The sequence below is a fragment of the Pleurodeles waltl genome, chromosome 11 (genome assembly GCF_031143425.1).
Source record: "Pleurodeles waltl isolate 20211129_DDA chromosome 11, aPleWal1.hap1.20221129, whole genome shotgun sequence".
In the NCBI taxonomy this organism is placed as follows: domain Eukaryota; kingdom Metazoa; phylum Chordata; class Amphibia; order Caudata; family Salamandridae; genus Pleurodeles; species Pleurodeles waltl.
In genome coordinates this window covers 98,443,936-98,459,176 of record NC_090450.1, presented here as the reverse complement: position 1 = coordinate 98,459,176, position 15,241 = coordinate 98,443,936, and the positions used below count along the sequence as shown (strand labels likewise).

The window sequence follows — 15,241 nt, the reverse complement described above, 5'->3', positions numbered from 1 at the left end:
TTACATGTCCTGACAGTGAAATACTGCCACATTTGGTTTTTAATGTTGCAAGGCCTATGTCTCTCATAGCTTAAAATGGGATCTGCCTTTAAGTATCCTTAAGGTGCAGTTTCCGTTTGAGAGCAGATAGAGATTGGGAGTTTGGAGTCTCCAAACTCACAATGTAATTTTTTTTTTTTTAGTAAAGTTGTTTTTTAAATTGTCTGTTTGAAAATGACACTTTTAGAAAGTGGGCATTTGTTTGCTTAGACCATTCTGTGACTCTGCCTGTTTGTGTATTCCCTGTCTGGGTCAGACTGACAGTTGAGCTGTTTGTGAATCCCCTCTAGACAGGGACACAAAGGGAGCTGGGCTGTAGCCTGCATATCCCGATGAGCCATCTGAGCTAGAGTGGAAGAAGAAAGGAGTGGTCACTTACATCTGAATTGGCTGTGCCTGCCCTCACACAATGCAGTCTCCAACTGCCTGATGTGCGTCTGGAGCCAGGCCTGGGCAAGGCAGGATCTTGTGAACAACTGAGACTTTCCTTTGAAGTTACCTACTTCAAAGGCAGAAAGGGGTATAAATATTGGACCCAAACCCCCAGATTTTCAGATTTTCTTCTGGAACCAGGAGGAACCTCTGCCAAGGAGAAGAGCTGAAGATCTGAGAAGTGCTGCTCTTGCCTGTGCTTTTTTGGGCTATCCTGCAGTTACTGCTTATGCCTGTGAAAGGGGACAAAGACTGGACGTTTTGGTATATTCCTGCTTGTGCAGAATCTCCTAGGGCTTGGACTGAGCTTGCCTCCTGTTTTGAAGACTCGGGGCGGTCAAAACCTTCCTCTGCCAGCACCTGGACTCTCTGCTGAGACTCCTGCCCTGCCAGGTGGTGCCCTATCAAGTCCCTGGGCCCTTGAAAGGTGAAGCTGATTGAACAAGGACTAAAATTCCACACACAGGAAGCCGTTTGGGGAAAATTTAGACACACCACCTGCAATGCGACTGTAAAAACTTTGTGGCACCCGCTTTGCTGCTGATATCGACGCACCACCTGCATCGTGGCTGGGAAATCGATGAATTACCTGCATCGCGGCTGGAGGAAACTACGCGACACCCGCTTGCGGCTGCTGAAAATGACACAAACCTCACGCAGCATGGTTTTCCACCACCCTGCAACCGGATTTCTAATGCATCATCACTGGGAGTCATAATCATCGGGAACCTGCGTGGATCCAAGGTGCCCCGTCTGAAAATCAACACATCGCTGTCTTGTGGGAGGGAAAAATCAACACATCCACCTACCTGACCAGAAAAGAAACGACGCACGGCCTCACTTGCGAGTAAGGCATTGACGCATCGCTGACATATCCGACGCACGCTTGCGGCTTTATTTTTGACACAAACCAGGTACTTTGTGTAACAACGTTTCCATTGTTTTCTATGGAGTAAGACTATTTTTACTTTAAAAATTCATATCTTGACTTGTGTATGATGGATTTCTGTTGTTCTGGTCTTGTTTGATTTAGATAAGTATTGTTTATTTTACTAAACTAGTGTGTTGTCCATTTTGTAGTGTTTTCACTGTATTACTGTGTTTGTTGGTACAAATACTTTACACATTGCATTTGAGATAAGCCTGACTGCTTGCGCCAAGATACCAAGGGGGTAAGCAGAGGTTATCTGAAGTGTGTATCTCCAGTGGCCTGACTAGAGTTAGGGTCCCTGCTTGGACAGAGTACAAACTGAATGCCAACTAGAGACCCCATTTCTAACACTGCTTTTATCAAGGAGTTCCTTTAATTACTTGCAGTTTATAAGTTAAAAACCTAATACAAAACAGTAAGGAATTAACTGTTATCAAATACCTGCATGCACATTGCACGGTATAGATGATAGCGTTATGATTTTCCTCAGTCTTTCATTATCCTAATATTGGAAAAAGGGTTCATTTGGGTAGCGATCAATTCTGCTTATCAAAGAGAAACCCCAACCATGGTGTTACATTTTAAGTTCTGAATTTGTGTTTCTCCATGTCAAGCACTCATACTGCCTACCAGTATGGGTGACATGTGATCCCTACACCTTGCAGTCCTCCGTCTTCTGTAATATTTCATATACACTGATTTACACATGTATGATTTACTGTGTAAAGTGTATTTGATGCACATTGCTCTGACACCCTACACTAGTATGAAAGGTGCTATAAAACTAATTAAATGCATCTGAGAGAGAGTGGTTCCGAAGACCTGAGGGGCACTGTTAAGGGGTGGTAGTGAGGGAATCTGTGGCGGAGGTGGTCACTGGGGGGCACCAACATTGTCGCACTTCGCCTCCAGCACTAAAGCCGGCCCTGACTGCCTGGCTCGAGTCTTTGGAGAACAAGTGAGGCTGGGCTGCACAGGGGATGGTGTAACAGCTATGAGAACATTGCTTTTGTTTCCCACTGATGCTACGTCATAGCACCGAATAAACAGTTTCAGTATTAAGGATTTATGCTCATGGGAATCTATGATAACCTTACACAACTTTGGGTTATATCTATCATGGCATAAATACAGAAACCATCAAAAAGCATATTTGTTTAATTCCATATAGTAATTTTTTAAGTACATACCTTTTGAATCATGATACACAAAGGTCCGAGGTGACTGGATCCTCGAGCAAAGTAGATCACGTTGCACCAGGCACATACCAGAGCCAAGGGTAACACAACACTCTCCCCATCGAGGCTGAAAATCCTCAGTATCATGGCTATCACAATAAAGCATGCACACAGTGTCCTAAAACGAAAAAATGTCTCTTAAGAAAATGCATTATCCTCATTACAAGCACGTATGCATTGTTCATACTGAAATTAACCCACCTTGTCAATTATCTGAAACATAATCCATCAGAAACTACTATCCTTAAATGTGGAGCAATTAGGGATATGGTGATATTTTTTAACTTTCTGTTTTCACATTGGTTATTTATTTGGGTTGGCCTCAATTCTAGTTGTTTTTTTTTGCACTAGGTGGTACTATTTAATTTCTACATACCTCCAAACCGAGTTGTTTCTGATATTATTTCTATTTACAAAAGAGATACATATAAATAACACGCCTCGAACGCCAGTAATTCTAAAGCATGCAAGGCTACAACGGGCCTTTCAGCAAAAAATCCTTAGAATGAAGGGATACAGCAGAAAGTAGGTGAATTGCTTATCTGAAGATATAAAGCCGATATCCCCACTTCTGCTGCCCTCCACAAGCCCCATTCCTCTCTTATTCCTTGTATTCCTTTTGATAAACGGAAGGCCAGAGTTTTAACCCATTCACAGGTGAAAAAGTGTGTGGATGAACCATGAAAAATACTATAAATTATTCAGGAATGGTCTAGAGAGCCAAAGAAAGCCCTTGAGAAAGAAAAAGATGTAACAATGATGTTTCATCAAATGTATTGTCCGCAACCCATAAATGTTCTGCTTTTTCTATGGCTTGGTATTAAGCCTGACATTCTTAAGGTATTCTTCCCCCAACTTTTTACCTGCCTCCTTCCATTTTTTGGATCTCGTTTTTATTGGTTTTAGGACTCTGCACACTTTACTACTGCTGACCAGTGCTAAAGTGCTTGTGCTGTCTCCCTAAACATGGAAACTGTAAGACCTGACAGCCTTAGGGTGGTCTTCTCCCAACGTTTGTGCCTGCCTCCCTCCATTTTTCTGATCCTGTTTTGCTGATTTTACCACTTTACCACTGCTGACCAGTGCTACTGTGCATGTGCCCTTTCATAAACATGGTAACATTGGCTCCTACCCAATTGACATATTTAATTTACCTGCAAGTCCCTAGTAAAGTGCACTGGAGGTGCCAGGGCCTGTAAATTAAATGCTCCTAGTGGTCCTGCAGCACTGATTGTGCCACCCACATAAGAAGCCCCTTAATCATGTCTCAGGCCTGCTGGTGCAAGGCATGTGTGTGCAGTTTCGCTGGCAGTTTGACTTGGCATTTAAAACTACATACCAAATCTTAACCCCCCCTTTTATAACATATATGTCACCTCTAAGGTAAGGTAAGTGGGTGTGTGACCGAAAGGGAAGGGTGCAGTGTATTTAAAAGGCAGGACACTAACTTTTATGTTTTACATGTCCTGGTAGTGAAAAACTTCCAAAGTTGTTTTTCACTATTGGTAACTCTGCTCCTCTCATAGGCCATCACTGAGAATCCATTAAAATATTTTAAAGCTGTACTTCCTGATCAGAAAGGTGTGGCTATCTCATGATTCACATCATTGAAATGATAGTGGTAAATCCCCTTTATTGTTAAGGTCAGGATTGAGATTGCTGTTTTAGAAATGCCACTTTTAGAAAGTAGGCATTACTCTGCTCTTACTGCTCTCTGTGACTTAGAGCCTGCCTCCAATCCAGGTCTGGTCTAGGCTCCCCTTGTACATTCTATTCAGCCAGCGATAAACAAGGGACACTCAACTGCATCTTCATTCATCTGCATACTGATTCTTCTCACACTTCCATTTCAAAGTTTGGGGGCCAGACAGATAACCTGGCAGACAGGACTAGGCTGAAAGGGAACTAGTGCACTTCAAAACCACTCTTCAAAGTCTACCCCACTTCAAAGGCACATTTGGGTCTGTGATACCCTCAAAGAAGACACTACTGGACCACAGAACTAAAACTCAAAAGAAGAACTGCTATGCTACCCAAAGGACTCAACTGGACTTCTTTCCTGGAAGGACTGCTCTTCTGCTTGTTGCTCTGCTGCCTTCTGCACTCTGAGCCTGCTGGAAGGATGCTACCTTCCCACCAGAATGGTCTCCAAGGGCTTGCTGGCTTGACCTCTGTTTTCCCTGAGGTCTCAGGGACATCAAAGACCTTGTAAACGACACTTCATCCCAGCTCCAGCACCACTCTGACAAGGTGGAACTTTGTTACAGATTATTGCAAGTGAGCGCAGTGCTTCTTTGCATGCCCTGCGCCGCTCTTCTGAAGTTGTGCCTGCTGTCACGGATTACCACTGGTCAGCGTGGTGCTTCTTTGCAGCCCCTAGACTGCTCTTCTGAAGTTGTGCCTACTATCCCGGATTACCCCTAGCAAGCGTGGTGCTTCTTTGCAGCTCTCGCACCTCTCTTCTGATGTTGTTTCCATAGCCTGGTTTACCGCTAGCCAGTGCGGTGCTTCTTCGCAGCCCTTGCGCTGCTCTTCCAAAGTTGCGCCTACAGTCATAGATTCTCACTAGTGAACGCAGTGCTTCTTTGCAGCCCCGGGTCGCTCTACTGAATTGGTGCCTACTGACTTAGAGTCCCAACTCGCGAGTGCGGCGCTACTCACACCCGCCTCTCCATTTTGCAATCAGAAACCCACCTTGTGGAATGCAATGAACATCCTAGGAGGAGTGTTTCTCTCATCTTTTTTCCTCGAGCCAAGTTGCTGAGTATGGGCACACTTCACTCATAGGTAATGAACTTCATGGGTCCGCATTTCCTGCTACCGACCCCCCCTCAGTGGTGCCCATTCACAGCCTCTGGGCCTGTATTCAGACATTACCATATAACTCCTAAGAGGAGTACCATTGATCTCCGAAGCACTTCGTGAATAATTATGCAAGTAAATAACTCAAATACGCTTATTGGATTTGTGCCGTTATGTTCTTCATTCACTTAGATAAATAACCTCTATTTTTTTAAACTGGTGTGGGATCAGTTTTGGTGGTGTTTCGCTGTGCTACTGTATGAATTATTGTACAACTACTTTACACATTGTCTTCTAAGTTAGGCCTGCCTTCTATGTGCCAAGCTACCTGAGGGTGAGTACAGGATAATTTAGCTTCTGTTGTGACTTACCCTGACTAGAATTGTGTTCCCTAATTGGTCAGGGTGCTTACCTCTGCCAACTAGAGACCGTGATTTCTAACATATCTGCCTCTTGGAGCTACTTGGGGTGTTGGTTTCAACCATCATATGCAGTCGGTGGATTTCACTAGCACAGGAGACACTGAGGGGCATATTTATGAGGATTTGGCATAGGGCAGCGGAGCAATTCATCTTTTTTTTTTTGAGTCCCCATTTATAACAAAAGACAGGAGGAACCGTAATGTGTCCCGACTCTGGTCAGATCCCTAACCCAAGAGTTGACACCCAAAGGGTTGCCTCCATCAACCTACGGAGAGGAGTTATGAGGGGGAGGGGTGAGTACGAACAGATCCACACCCTCACCTTCTCTCTTTTGCGTCTTAATAAATAATCATTGGACTCTTGCCATATTCAAATGCCAATAGTTTAATCATACTATGTTTCCCCGGACTAAGAATGCGAAAAATTAGCTCTGTAGAAAGCCAGAAAAGGTTCCCATATTCTCTGACACTTAACCGAGCAATTACTACAGTCTAGGTCAGAGATTCTCTTCGCCGACAATAGCCAATCAGTAAGAGTGGGGGGAAAACTAGAAATCCACTTAATACATATTTCCTGCCGTACTATCCCGCAAGTAAAAAAAAAGGTGCGCCAGAGATTTCTCCAATTTATTGTGTATGTTTCTCCCAAAAACCTCATATAATCCAAATACAATCATTGGTAGGCTTATCTCTACTCGTCTATTTATGATGGATAAAATCATCTTGCCCACTTTTTCCCAGAAGGTTTGAATTCCCGGACACCGGCACTAAAAGTGTATATCATCCGCACCCTCTAGATTGCACTTATGACAGTTGCTCTTCCCTTGAAGTCCTATTCTAGCTAGCCTTCTGGGAGTCCAATAGGCCCTGTACATCGTGAACAAGTGATTCCTCCTTAGGGGGCGGATTTCCCCACAGACCAAAGTATATTCACAGATGCCTGCCAAAGATGAGGGAGATCAAGTGCTGGGAGATCAGATTTCCACCCCTCTATGGGTAATGGAAGAGAGGCATTTCGGCTTGTATTAATAACCAGTACCTCCTAGAGACTTCTTTCTTTAATCTCTGGGTGCCTATAATTTCACTTTCCCAACCCGTGACAAGCCCTGCCTCATGCTCTCCTTGAACCCAGCTTTTAATTTGTATATATTTGAACCTGGATAGCTTAGCATTTGTTGCATCAGATAGGGATTCCCATGGAATCGCAGAGCCCCTACTAACTATTTGTCCCCATCGTACAATTCCTCCCTCTATCAATGGAGTAGCTAGTGCATCTTGTAAACACATCGGCGTACCAGGCGAATCCCAAATTGGAGGCAGCTCACTGTAGTACGGGATTCCCAATCTCGTTCTCACTGCAAACCATATCCTACAAGCAGTATTAAGAACTCTTAATCTTACTTTTTTGTAATAACTAGGATGGCCAAATTTATAGAGAAAATGTGTGCCCTGCTCCCGGAGGCTCCCTGTTAGCACCCGCAACCGGGAAGATACGTATTCTTTAGAGAATAGTGGTCTAATGTTTTTCAGTTGAAATGCCCAATAATAAAGCTGGAAATCTGGAAGTGCAATTCCTCCAACTAACTTCTTCTTTCTCAATTTCTTCCAGTCATTCCTTGAATTTTTATGTGACCAAATAAAACTAACTACTTCCCCCTGCAATTTCCATAGCCAGTCAGTTAAAAAAAATAAGGGGAGAACATTAAAGATGAAAGTGAATTTTGGCAATGTTACCATTTTTATTAAATTCGTTCTACCTAGAATAAAGAGTTGTAAATGCGACCATTGGAGGAGTAGCCTCTTTGTTTCTCCAAAAAACTTTAAAAAGTTCACCTGAGCCATCTTTGCCAAATGTTTGACCACTTTTACCCCTAGATAACAAATTTCATCTTTCTCTAGTATACTATCCTATGGACCATTCCAGGTCAATAGCTCAGATTTATTAGTATTAACTAAGTAGCCTGAGACTTCCCCAAAACCTGCTATAGTTTCAAAAAGTGCCAGAAAATAACTTTTAAGATTCTGCGTATAAACTAGGAAGTCATCTGCATATAAGGCTTCCTTCAGAACCCAGGCTTGATACTGAAAGGGTGTTATTCTCTGATCTAGTCTTATTCTCCAAGCCAAAGGTTCAATATATAGATTGAAAGAAGAGGAGAAAGAGGACATCCCTGTTGTGTTCCTCGTTCAATTTTAAAAGATGGGGATAAGATACCATTAACCAGAACCTCAGCTGTAGGTGCTTTATAAATAGCTTTGATTGCCTTAAGGAAATTGTCTCCTAAGTTGTTGCGTTTCATTACTGCCTGCAGGAAGAGCCAGCTCACCCTATCAAACGCCTTTGAGGCATCGATTGTTAATATGGCGAGAGGAATATTAGTGGTAGTGGCGATATCAATTGCGGAAACTAAATCATGAATCAGATCCCCTAAGTGTCGATTTCTCATAAAGCCTTTCTGATTGTTGTGTACCAGGTCACCAATTGCATTGTCCAATCTCCTAGCAAGTCCTTGTGCAAAAACTTTATGGTTATTATTAAGCAATGAGATGAGTCTATATGACTCACATCTCCTAGCATCTTTCTGCAACTTTAATATTAAAGTTATAATAGCTTCTTTCCATGAAGTCGGAACCAGGGTGGACTCTATGAATATTGAATTTATAAACTGAGTTAGAACTGGCACAAGTTCTTCTTTCCAGAGTTTGTATACTTTGGCCTGGTATTCCATCTAGACCCGGAGCCTTCCCATTTTTAAGCTCAGCAATAACGTTATCTACCTCACCGGTTTGAAAACATTGATTAAGAATCTTGCTCTTATCTGGTTCTAGCCTAGGGAGAGTATCTCCCATCAGCCAGTTTTCAATCACCTCAGTCGAAGCCATGGTGTCTTCCCTGTATAATTCAGAGAAAAATTTAACAAACGCTCCTGCAATATCTTGATCTTCTGAAGACATTCTGCCTGACTCATCCATCATTATTCCTTTATTAGTATTCCTGATATTATCAGACTTGGTTTTCCAAGCTAGTAACCTCCCACAACCTTAGCCATACTCAAAGTGCGCTAGTTTACTAGCTTCCCATTTACTCCTCACTATTGATTGCAAGAAAACCTCAAGTGAATTTTTAACTTCCTGGATTCGGTTCTGTAAGTCAATTTATGTTGTTGCATCCTTAGAGATATCCATCCGGGCTTGTAATTTGTGGAGTTTATCCTCCAAGGTCTCTACTGTGGCTTTAGTTCTCTTTGCCCTGTGAGCTGCATAACCAATCAATTTCCCACAAATAAAGGCCTTATATGCTTCCCAAACTGGAGTTATCGATGCTGAACCTAAATTGATCTAAAAAAAGTCCTTGGAATATCCCTTTTCAGCTTTTGTACAATCTCTTCCTCCCCCAGGAGAGATCTATGTAGTGTCCATCTGGAATATGCACGAGGAGCAATGAAGATTATGTCTAGCTGTACCGCTGAATCATCCGAAAGATGACTCTGCTGGTGAGAGGCTCCCACTAGATTATTTCAAAGTTTTGTGTCTATCAAGAAAAAGTTGATTCTAGAAGCGTGACCGTATTTTTTGTTCCAAAAGGTGAACGCCTTAGTCTGCCCCATTCTACTTCGCCAAGGGTCAATCAGGCCGACATTCTTCATTATTTTGTGCAGACAATTTCCTATCCTGATTGTACTGACAGTTGGTCTGGGGGGGGACCTATCTAGAGTGAGGTTGAGCAAAACATTAAAGTCCCCTCCAACTATTATAAGGTTCTTAGCTCTTTCTGACAACTGCTCATAAAGATCCATAAGTGGGCCTGGGTCATCCACGTTAGGTCCATAATAGGAGGCCAGGGTATACTCGACTCCTTCTAGCTTAATGTTTGTCAACACCCATCTCCCCCTGGGGTCAGCCCTTACATCAGTCAAATGACCTTGAACCTTGTTCTTTACAATAATTGACACCCCTTTCACATTGCTAGATTGATTGGTGCAAGCAAACTAAGTGATCCATCTTTGTGCCTTCAGAATATTCATCCACTCCACGTGTCTTAAATGTGTCTCCTGCAGAATTTTCTGACTGCCGGATAATCTTAAGAATTCTAGAATTCTCCTTCTCCTGCTGCTTACTCTGAGTCCATTTACATTCCAGGTAAGGGTTTTAAGTTTAAAAGTGACGTCGGACCTCATCATCCTGTTCTAATTCAAGTAGCTGTCTCCTTTCCAACCCAAAAATGACATTAAAGTATAAGGACTCTATTTTGTTTTCTCCCATCTTCTCCCCACCCAGTGAAAACTTAACCAAATCATTTTACTATGTGACATCCCAAAACTACCCTTCCCCCAATCCTCCCTAGGGAACCCTCCTTTTAACCATAATGGATGGTTCATTCTACCTTTGAGCCCCACCACTCCGGAGCCCGCTAGCTCTCCTGTTTATCTGTTCAATTAGTGCCATGACTTCTTGGGGATCTATCATATTGTGCATTTTATTTCTCTACATTACTCTCAGGGTAGCAGGGAATCTCAGTTGTGGGTAGCACCCAAGGTCTTAAGCTCCTGCATGCACTTCCCCAGCTCCCATTGTCGATCCCGTGTTACCCTGGACATGTCAGATCTTATTGAGAAAGTCCAACCCTCATGCTTGAAGCCCTGAACTTTGAGAGCTTCTGTAAGGATCTGCTCCTTCACTCGGTATGAGGCAAAATTAACCAGCACCTTTATGGGTTTATCCCTGTTAGGGCTTCTCTTAAAGGGGTCCCGGTGGACTCTGTATTTCCAAGTCCAGGTCGATGGAGGCTACTGTGGGGATATGTTCTTCAATTAAGGTTATAATAAGACCTTTAATTTTGTCCCCTTCCACTCCCTCTGGAATATTCAAGAATCTAAGGTTGTTCCGCCTGCAGTGATTCTCCAAGGATTCTAATTTATCTCTCAGATCCTTCTTACTTTGTTTTAAAGCTTGAACTTCATGTCTGTTAGTCTCCACCTCTGCCTGTAACACACCAATAGTGGACTCCATATCCCCTAATCTCTCCATCAGGTTGGTAATTTTTGCGTCAAGACCATTGCAAACCACGGGGGCGTGGCCAAGATGGCGACCGGAGCGGCAGCATAAACTGCAGCTCCGATCCCTGGCCCAAAAAACATCCTGTTAGAGGCGACCGGGCCCCCCCTGGAGTGGGTCCGCCCGTCGATAAGTGTGTTGCCCGGGGGCTGCATCGATGCCCGCGGCCGGAAATGGGCTACCGACACACAGTTGGCACTCGGCTAGATCGCGGCCGGCACCTGATTTTCAAACAACACGCTCGCAGAGGGCGCTGCACAGTGCCACTCGCGATCCGAAGCTGGAGCGCGGGCTTGCGCTCTGCCGATGAGGAGCACCATCGTTGATTTTACCCGGAGGTGAGAAGCGGTGTGGCGCGCCGGCCGGTTGCGAACACTCTAGTGGGGTGGTGCCGACCAGGCCACCTCCGTTACAGCGTCATCTTCATCGGGTTAAGCCCTGCCGAAATAGGCCGAAATAGGCTTACCCGTTCGTCACCCAGCTAATGGGGCTCTCCGTGCCGGAGCTCCCCCGCTAACTTGTGGCAACACGGCGTCCCGCGGCCGGCCCGGAGGTCGGGCCGCACGGGATACGCCTCCTCTCGTTGGGGCCCGGGTTCGCGCTGCATGGATGGAGGGCGCCACTGCGGATTCTACCCGGAACTGAGCGCTGGTATTGCACGCCAGCCCGTGTGGGACATATCGTGAGGGCGGCGGCGGCTGGAACTTCTTTGCTACACACATCGCGGATCTGGCCGTTTACGCGAGAAGAGCCTATCGGTGACAGTCATCGAGTTGTAGTGCGTACACGCATGAATCACCCCCCTTGGGACGCAAGATAACCAGTGCAGCTGCAACCTCCATTATACTGCACAGTGTACTGCCCCTATCCCACTAGACCTACAAATTCACACCAGCACCGTAATTATTAAGATCCACAAGTGAGAGTAAATGTGCCAGGCTACTATTCATCTACAGTTTCGTTTGGTCCTCGCCTTACTCCTCCTCAACACCCAGGCTGAACTGGCAGGACACTTGACTTGGCCGCACACACTGCTTCGCGCTTTCTCAGTACGCTAACGTCTAAAGCGCTCCCGCACTTGCCAAATGGTCAAACCAAAAACCCCACGAGCACCTATGGGCAAGATGGACCACGCCACCTCATCCTCCTCAGAGCCCTACGCCACCATGCAAGTGGCTTTGCAGAAGCTAGAACTCACCCTGCAATCACACACATCACAATTTGAAAAGATACTACAAGCCATTCTAGACACTAAAACTACTCTAGAGGCTAAAATAGGTTCGGTAACAGAAGATCTTAACATACTTCGCACTGACCAACACGCACTAGCTGATAGAGTAACCGAACTTGAAAAAGACACTGTAACCCTCCCCCGCTCCGTGAAAGATCTCCAATCGCAACTAGCTCATTTATCAACAGAGGTGGATTCTTTAAAACGCAGAGCTGAGGATGCAGAAGGCAGATCTCGCCGCAACAATATCCGTATGGTGGGATTCCCCGAGCAGGCCGAGGGCCTCAGTGCTGAACTATTTATAGAGAAATGGCTCACTGATACTATTCTCAAAGATAACATCCCGAAGTTCTTTTCTGTCGAAAGGGCACACAGGATTCCCGGTAGGCCTCCCCTACCTGTCTCACAATCACGTCCGCTTATAGTAAGACTCCTTAACTACCGTGACAGAGACCTTATCCTACAGTTATTCCGCAAATCTGGCCCGGTAAGCTTCGAAGACGTTGTGATTACAGCCTACCCAGATTTTACAGCAGAAGTACAGAAGAAACGCAACTCTTTTTACCATGTTAAGGCATGTCTCCGAAAACACAACATTAAGTATGCGTTGATGTTCCCTGCCAGACTCCGGGTACAAGATGACACTCGTACACTCTTCTTTACTTCTCCGGAGGACGCCTGGACCTGGCTACATGCCAAGGGTCTAGCTGACCCGTTAGACACAAATGCTTTGGGAGACAATAGACCCTCCTCCACGCCGGGTCGGAGACAGCGCAAAAAACAAGGCGCGAAGCCCTCGCCTGAACAAGCGCAAACTGAACGCTCCCGGCTCCTGCGGGCCACATCCAGATTCGTTAACACGTCACCAACTGCTTTCTCTATACAAGCGGACGTCGAGCAGGAACAAGATGCAAACTCTGACTCAGCTGAATCCACACGTGGTCCTACCCTCACACCACGCACAGCGGACGATATCTGCTAAGTAGTTGGGTTCTACTTGTTCTTACGAATTGAGGATAGCATCACAATTCTACTACACCTCCTTCTGGGCGCCGTCGACGTCTTCCTACTACGTCGCGTGCTTCGTTTGTGCCCCTGGGCGGCGCACTCTGCATCACAAGTGAATCGGGCAGGGTAAACCCATGACTCTGCACCAATGCTCCCTGACGCCCCCCTGTTCCATATGGACCATTCTCTCGAGCCAGCAATTGATGGAATTGATTTCTATCTTTTAATTCAGTTGTCATTATATTTTGTTTTAGTGTGCACCTTTCTATTTAGTTGTTGGTTCTGTCACATGCTAGTTAATTGTAAATGCAGCAGCAAACGTACATGTCATAATTATTATAGTAACAGGAGTACAGCTCACAATATTGTAGTCACCAGCGGCCCAATCTTAGCGAGCGAGCATCACAATGTTTTCATGCCGTGGTCAGCAGACACCCATTCCCTTGGATACACGAAAACCACAAATATATCATGGCCACTCAAACTCATCAAAGCATTGTAAAATACAAGGTGCTCACGTGGAATATTAGAGGTATGGCAACTCCACGGAAGCGACAAAGGGTTTATGCCTTTCTCAAGAGGCATCAGATACACATAGCTCTACTACAAGAGACACATCTCTCTTAAACTACGCTAGAAAACACGCGCTCGAAATGGAAGGGGCAATTGAATGGCACAACTTCTTCATCATTTGCCCGCGGGGTGGCGATCTGGATCGCCCCCGGGGTCCCATTTACCGTGTCTCGTACACAATGTGACTTAAATGGTCGGCACTTGATAGTTGAGGGCATACTGGATGGGTCCCTTTTAGCCCTAGTTGCACTGTACTCCCCAAATGCAAACCAGCGCGATTTCCTATCCACACTTTCTACTGGTAACCTTAATGACCCCGCGTTGGAATGCGTTTGGGGAGGAGACTTCAACAGTGTCTTAGATACTCAAACAGACCGCTCGTTCCCCCCGCTTACCTCAGCTCCTTCCAATCGCGCCTCTCAAGCACTAGCAAGTTGGGCTTTAAATAACGGCTTGAGGGAGGTATGGAGGACGGCCCACCCCACCCAACGGGAATACTCTTATTATTCCCCTGTACACAAGTTATATACCAGAATAGATATGATTTTTGTATCCGCAGCTGTAATTCAGAAAGTGTGCAGGTCTGAATACTTAGCGCGCACTATATCAGATCATAATCCTTTATGTGTAACAACGGCCTGGGGTCACATGCACACTCGTATACCAACATGGCGATTGCAGCCGGAAGCTCTTTTAGACCCCCCCTTTCAAACAGATATAGCTAAAAAATTAGCTGATTACTTCCTGCGAAATAAAAACACGACATCATCCGGCTCTATAGAATGGGACGCCCATAAAGCGGTGATACGGGGACACTGCCTTGCAGCCACGGTGGGGGTGAGAAAAGCACTTACCAAAGAGCTACAAACATTAGAGGTAAAAATCCGCAATGCAGAGAATGTGGTTGTCAGGGACGAGTCCATACTAACAACACTGAACTCGCTCAGGGCTGCTCATAACGAAGCAGACACCAGACTAGGCAAACATGACTACAGACATTATATGGCAAGACAGCACGCTGAAGGAGACAGATCCGGTAGACTATTAGCCTGGCTGACCCGACAGCCCTCACAGCCAACAACTATCGGCGCGATACGTCTAAACCCGACGTTATCGTCAACACTCAGTCAGGCATCAACGAAGACTTTTCCATATATTACCGCACACTTTACACGTCTCCTCCCCCTCCGCCGGAATCACACTTAACTGATATGCTACAACTTGTCTCTCAAAACCAACTTATCCTCGATAATACCCCTACTCTGGATGGCCCCATTACTATTGAAGAACTGCGCTTAGCTTTGGTGCAAATGGCGCGCAGCAAAACCCCCGGATCGGATGGACTTCCGGTGGAATACTTTAACTCCCATGCGAATCATCTCCTACTCCCGCTCGTAGAGGTGTTCAATGAAGCGTACCATAACTTACAACTGCCAGATTCTATGCGCGAAGCTTTAATAGTTGTCCTTCCAAAAGCTGGTCGGGACCCCCTTGATGTTAAATCATACAGA

At 45.2% G+C, this 15,241-nt stretch overlaps 1 protein-coding gene across 2 annotated transcripts in view; it reads right to left on the bottom strand.

The window, feature by feature from the left end:
* LOC138265473 (transient receptor potential cation channel subfamily V member 6-like) overlaps window positions 1-15,241 on the bottom strand; it is a 298,739-nt gene that overhangs the window by 69,776 nt on the left and 213,722 nt on the right. For both annotated transcript variants that reach the window (XM_069213213.1, XM_069213215.1), the window contains one exon: window positions 2,593-2,758. In XM_069213213.1, coding sequence (XP_069069314.1) covers window positions 2,593-2,758 — 166 coding nt within the window. The remainder of the gene's footprint in view (window positions 1-2,592; window positions 2,759-15,241) is intronic.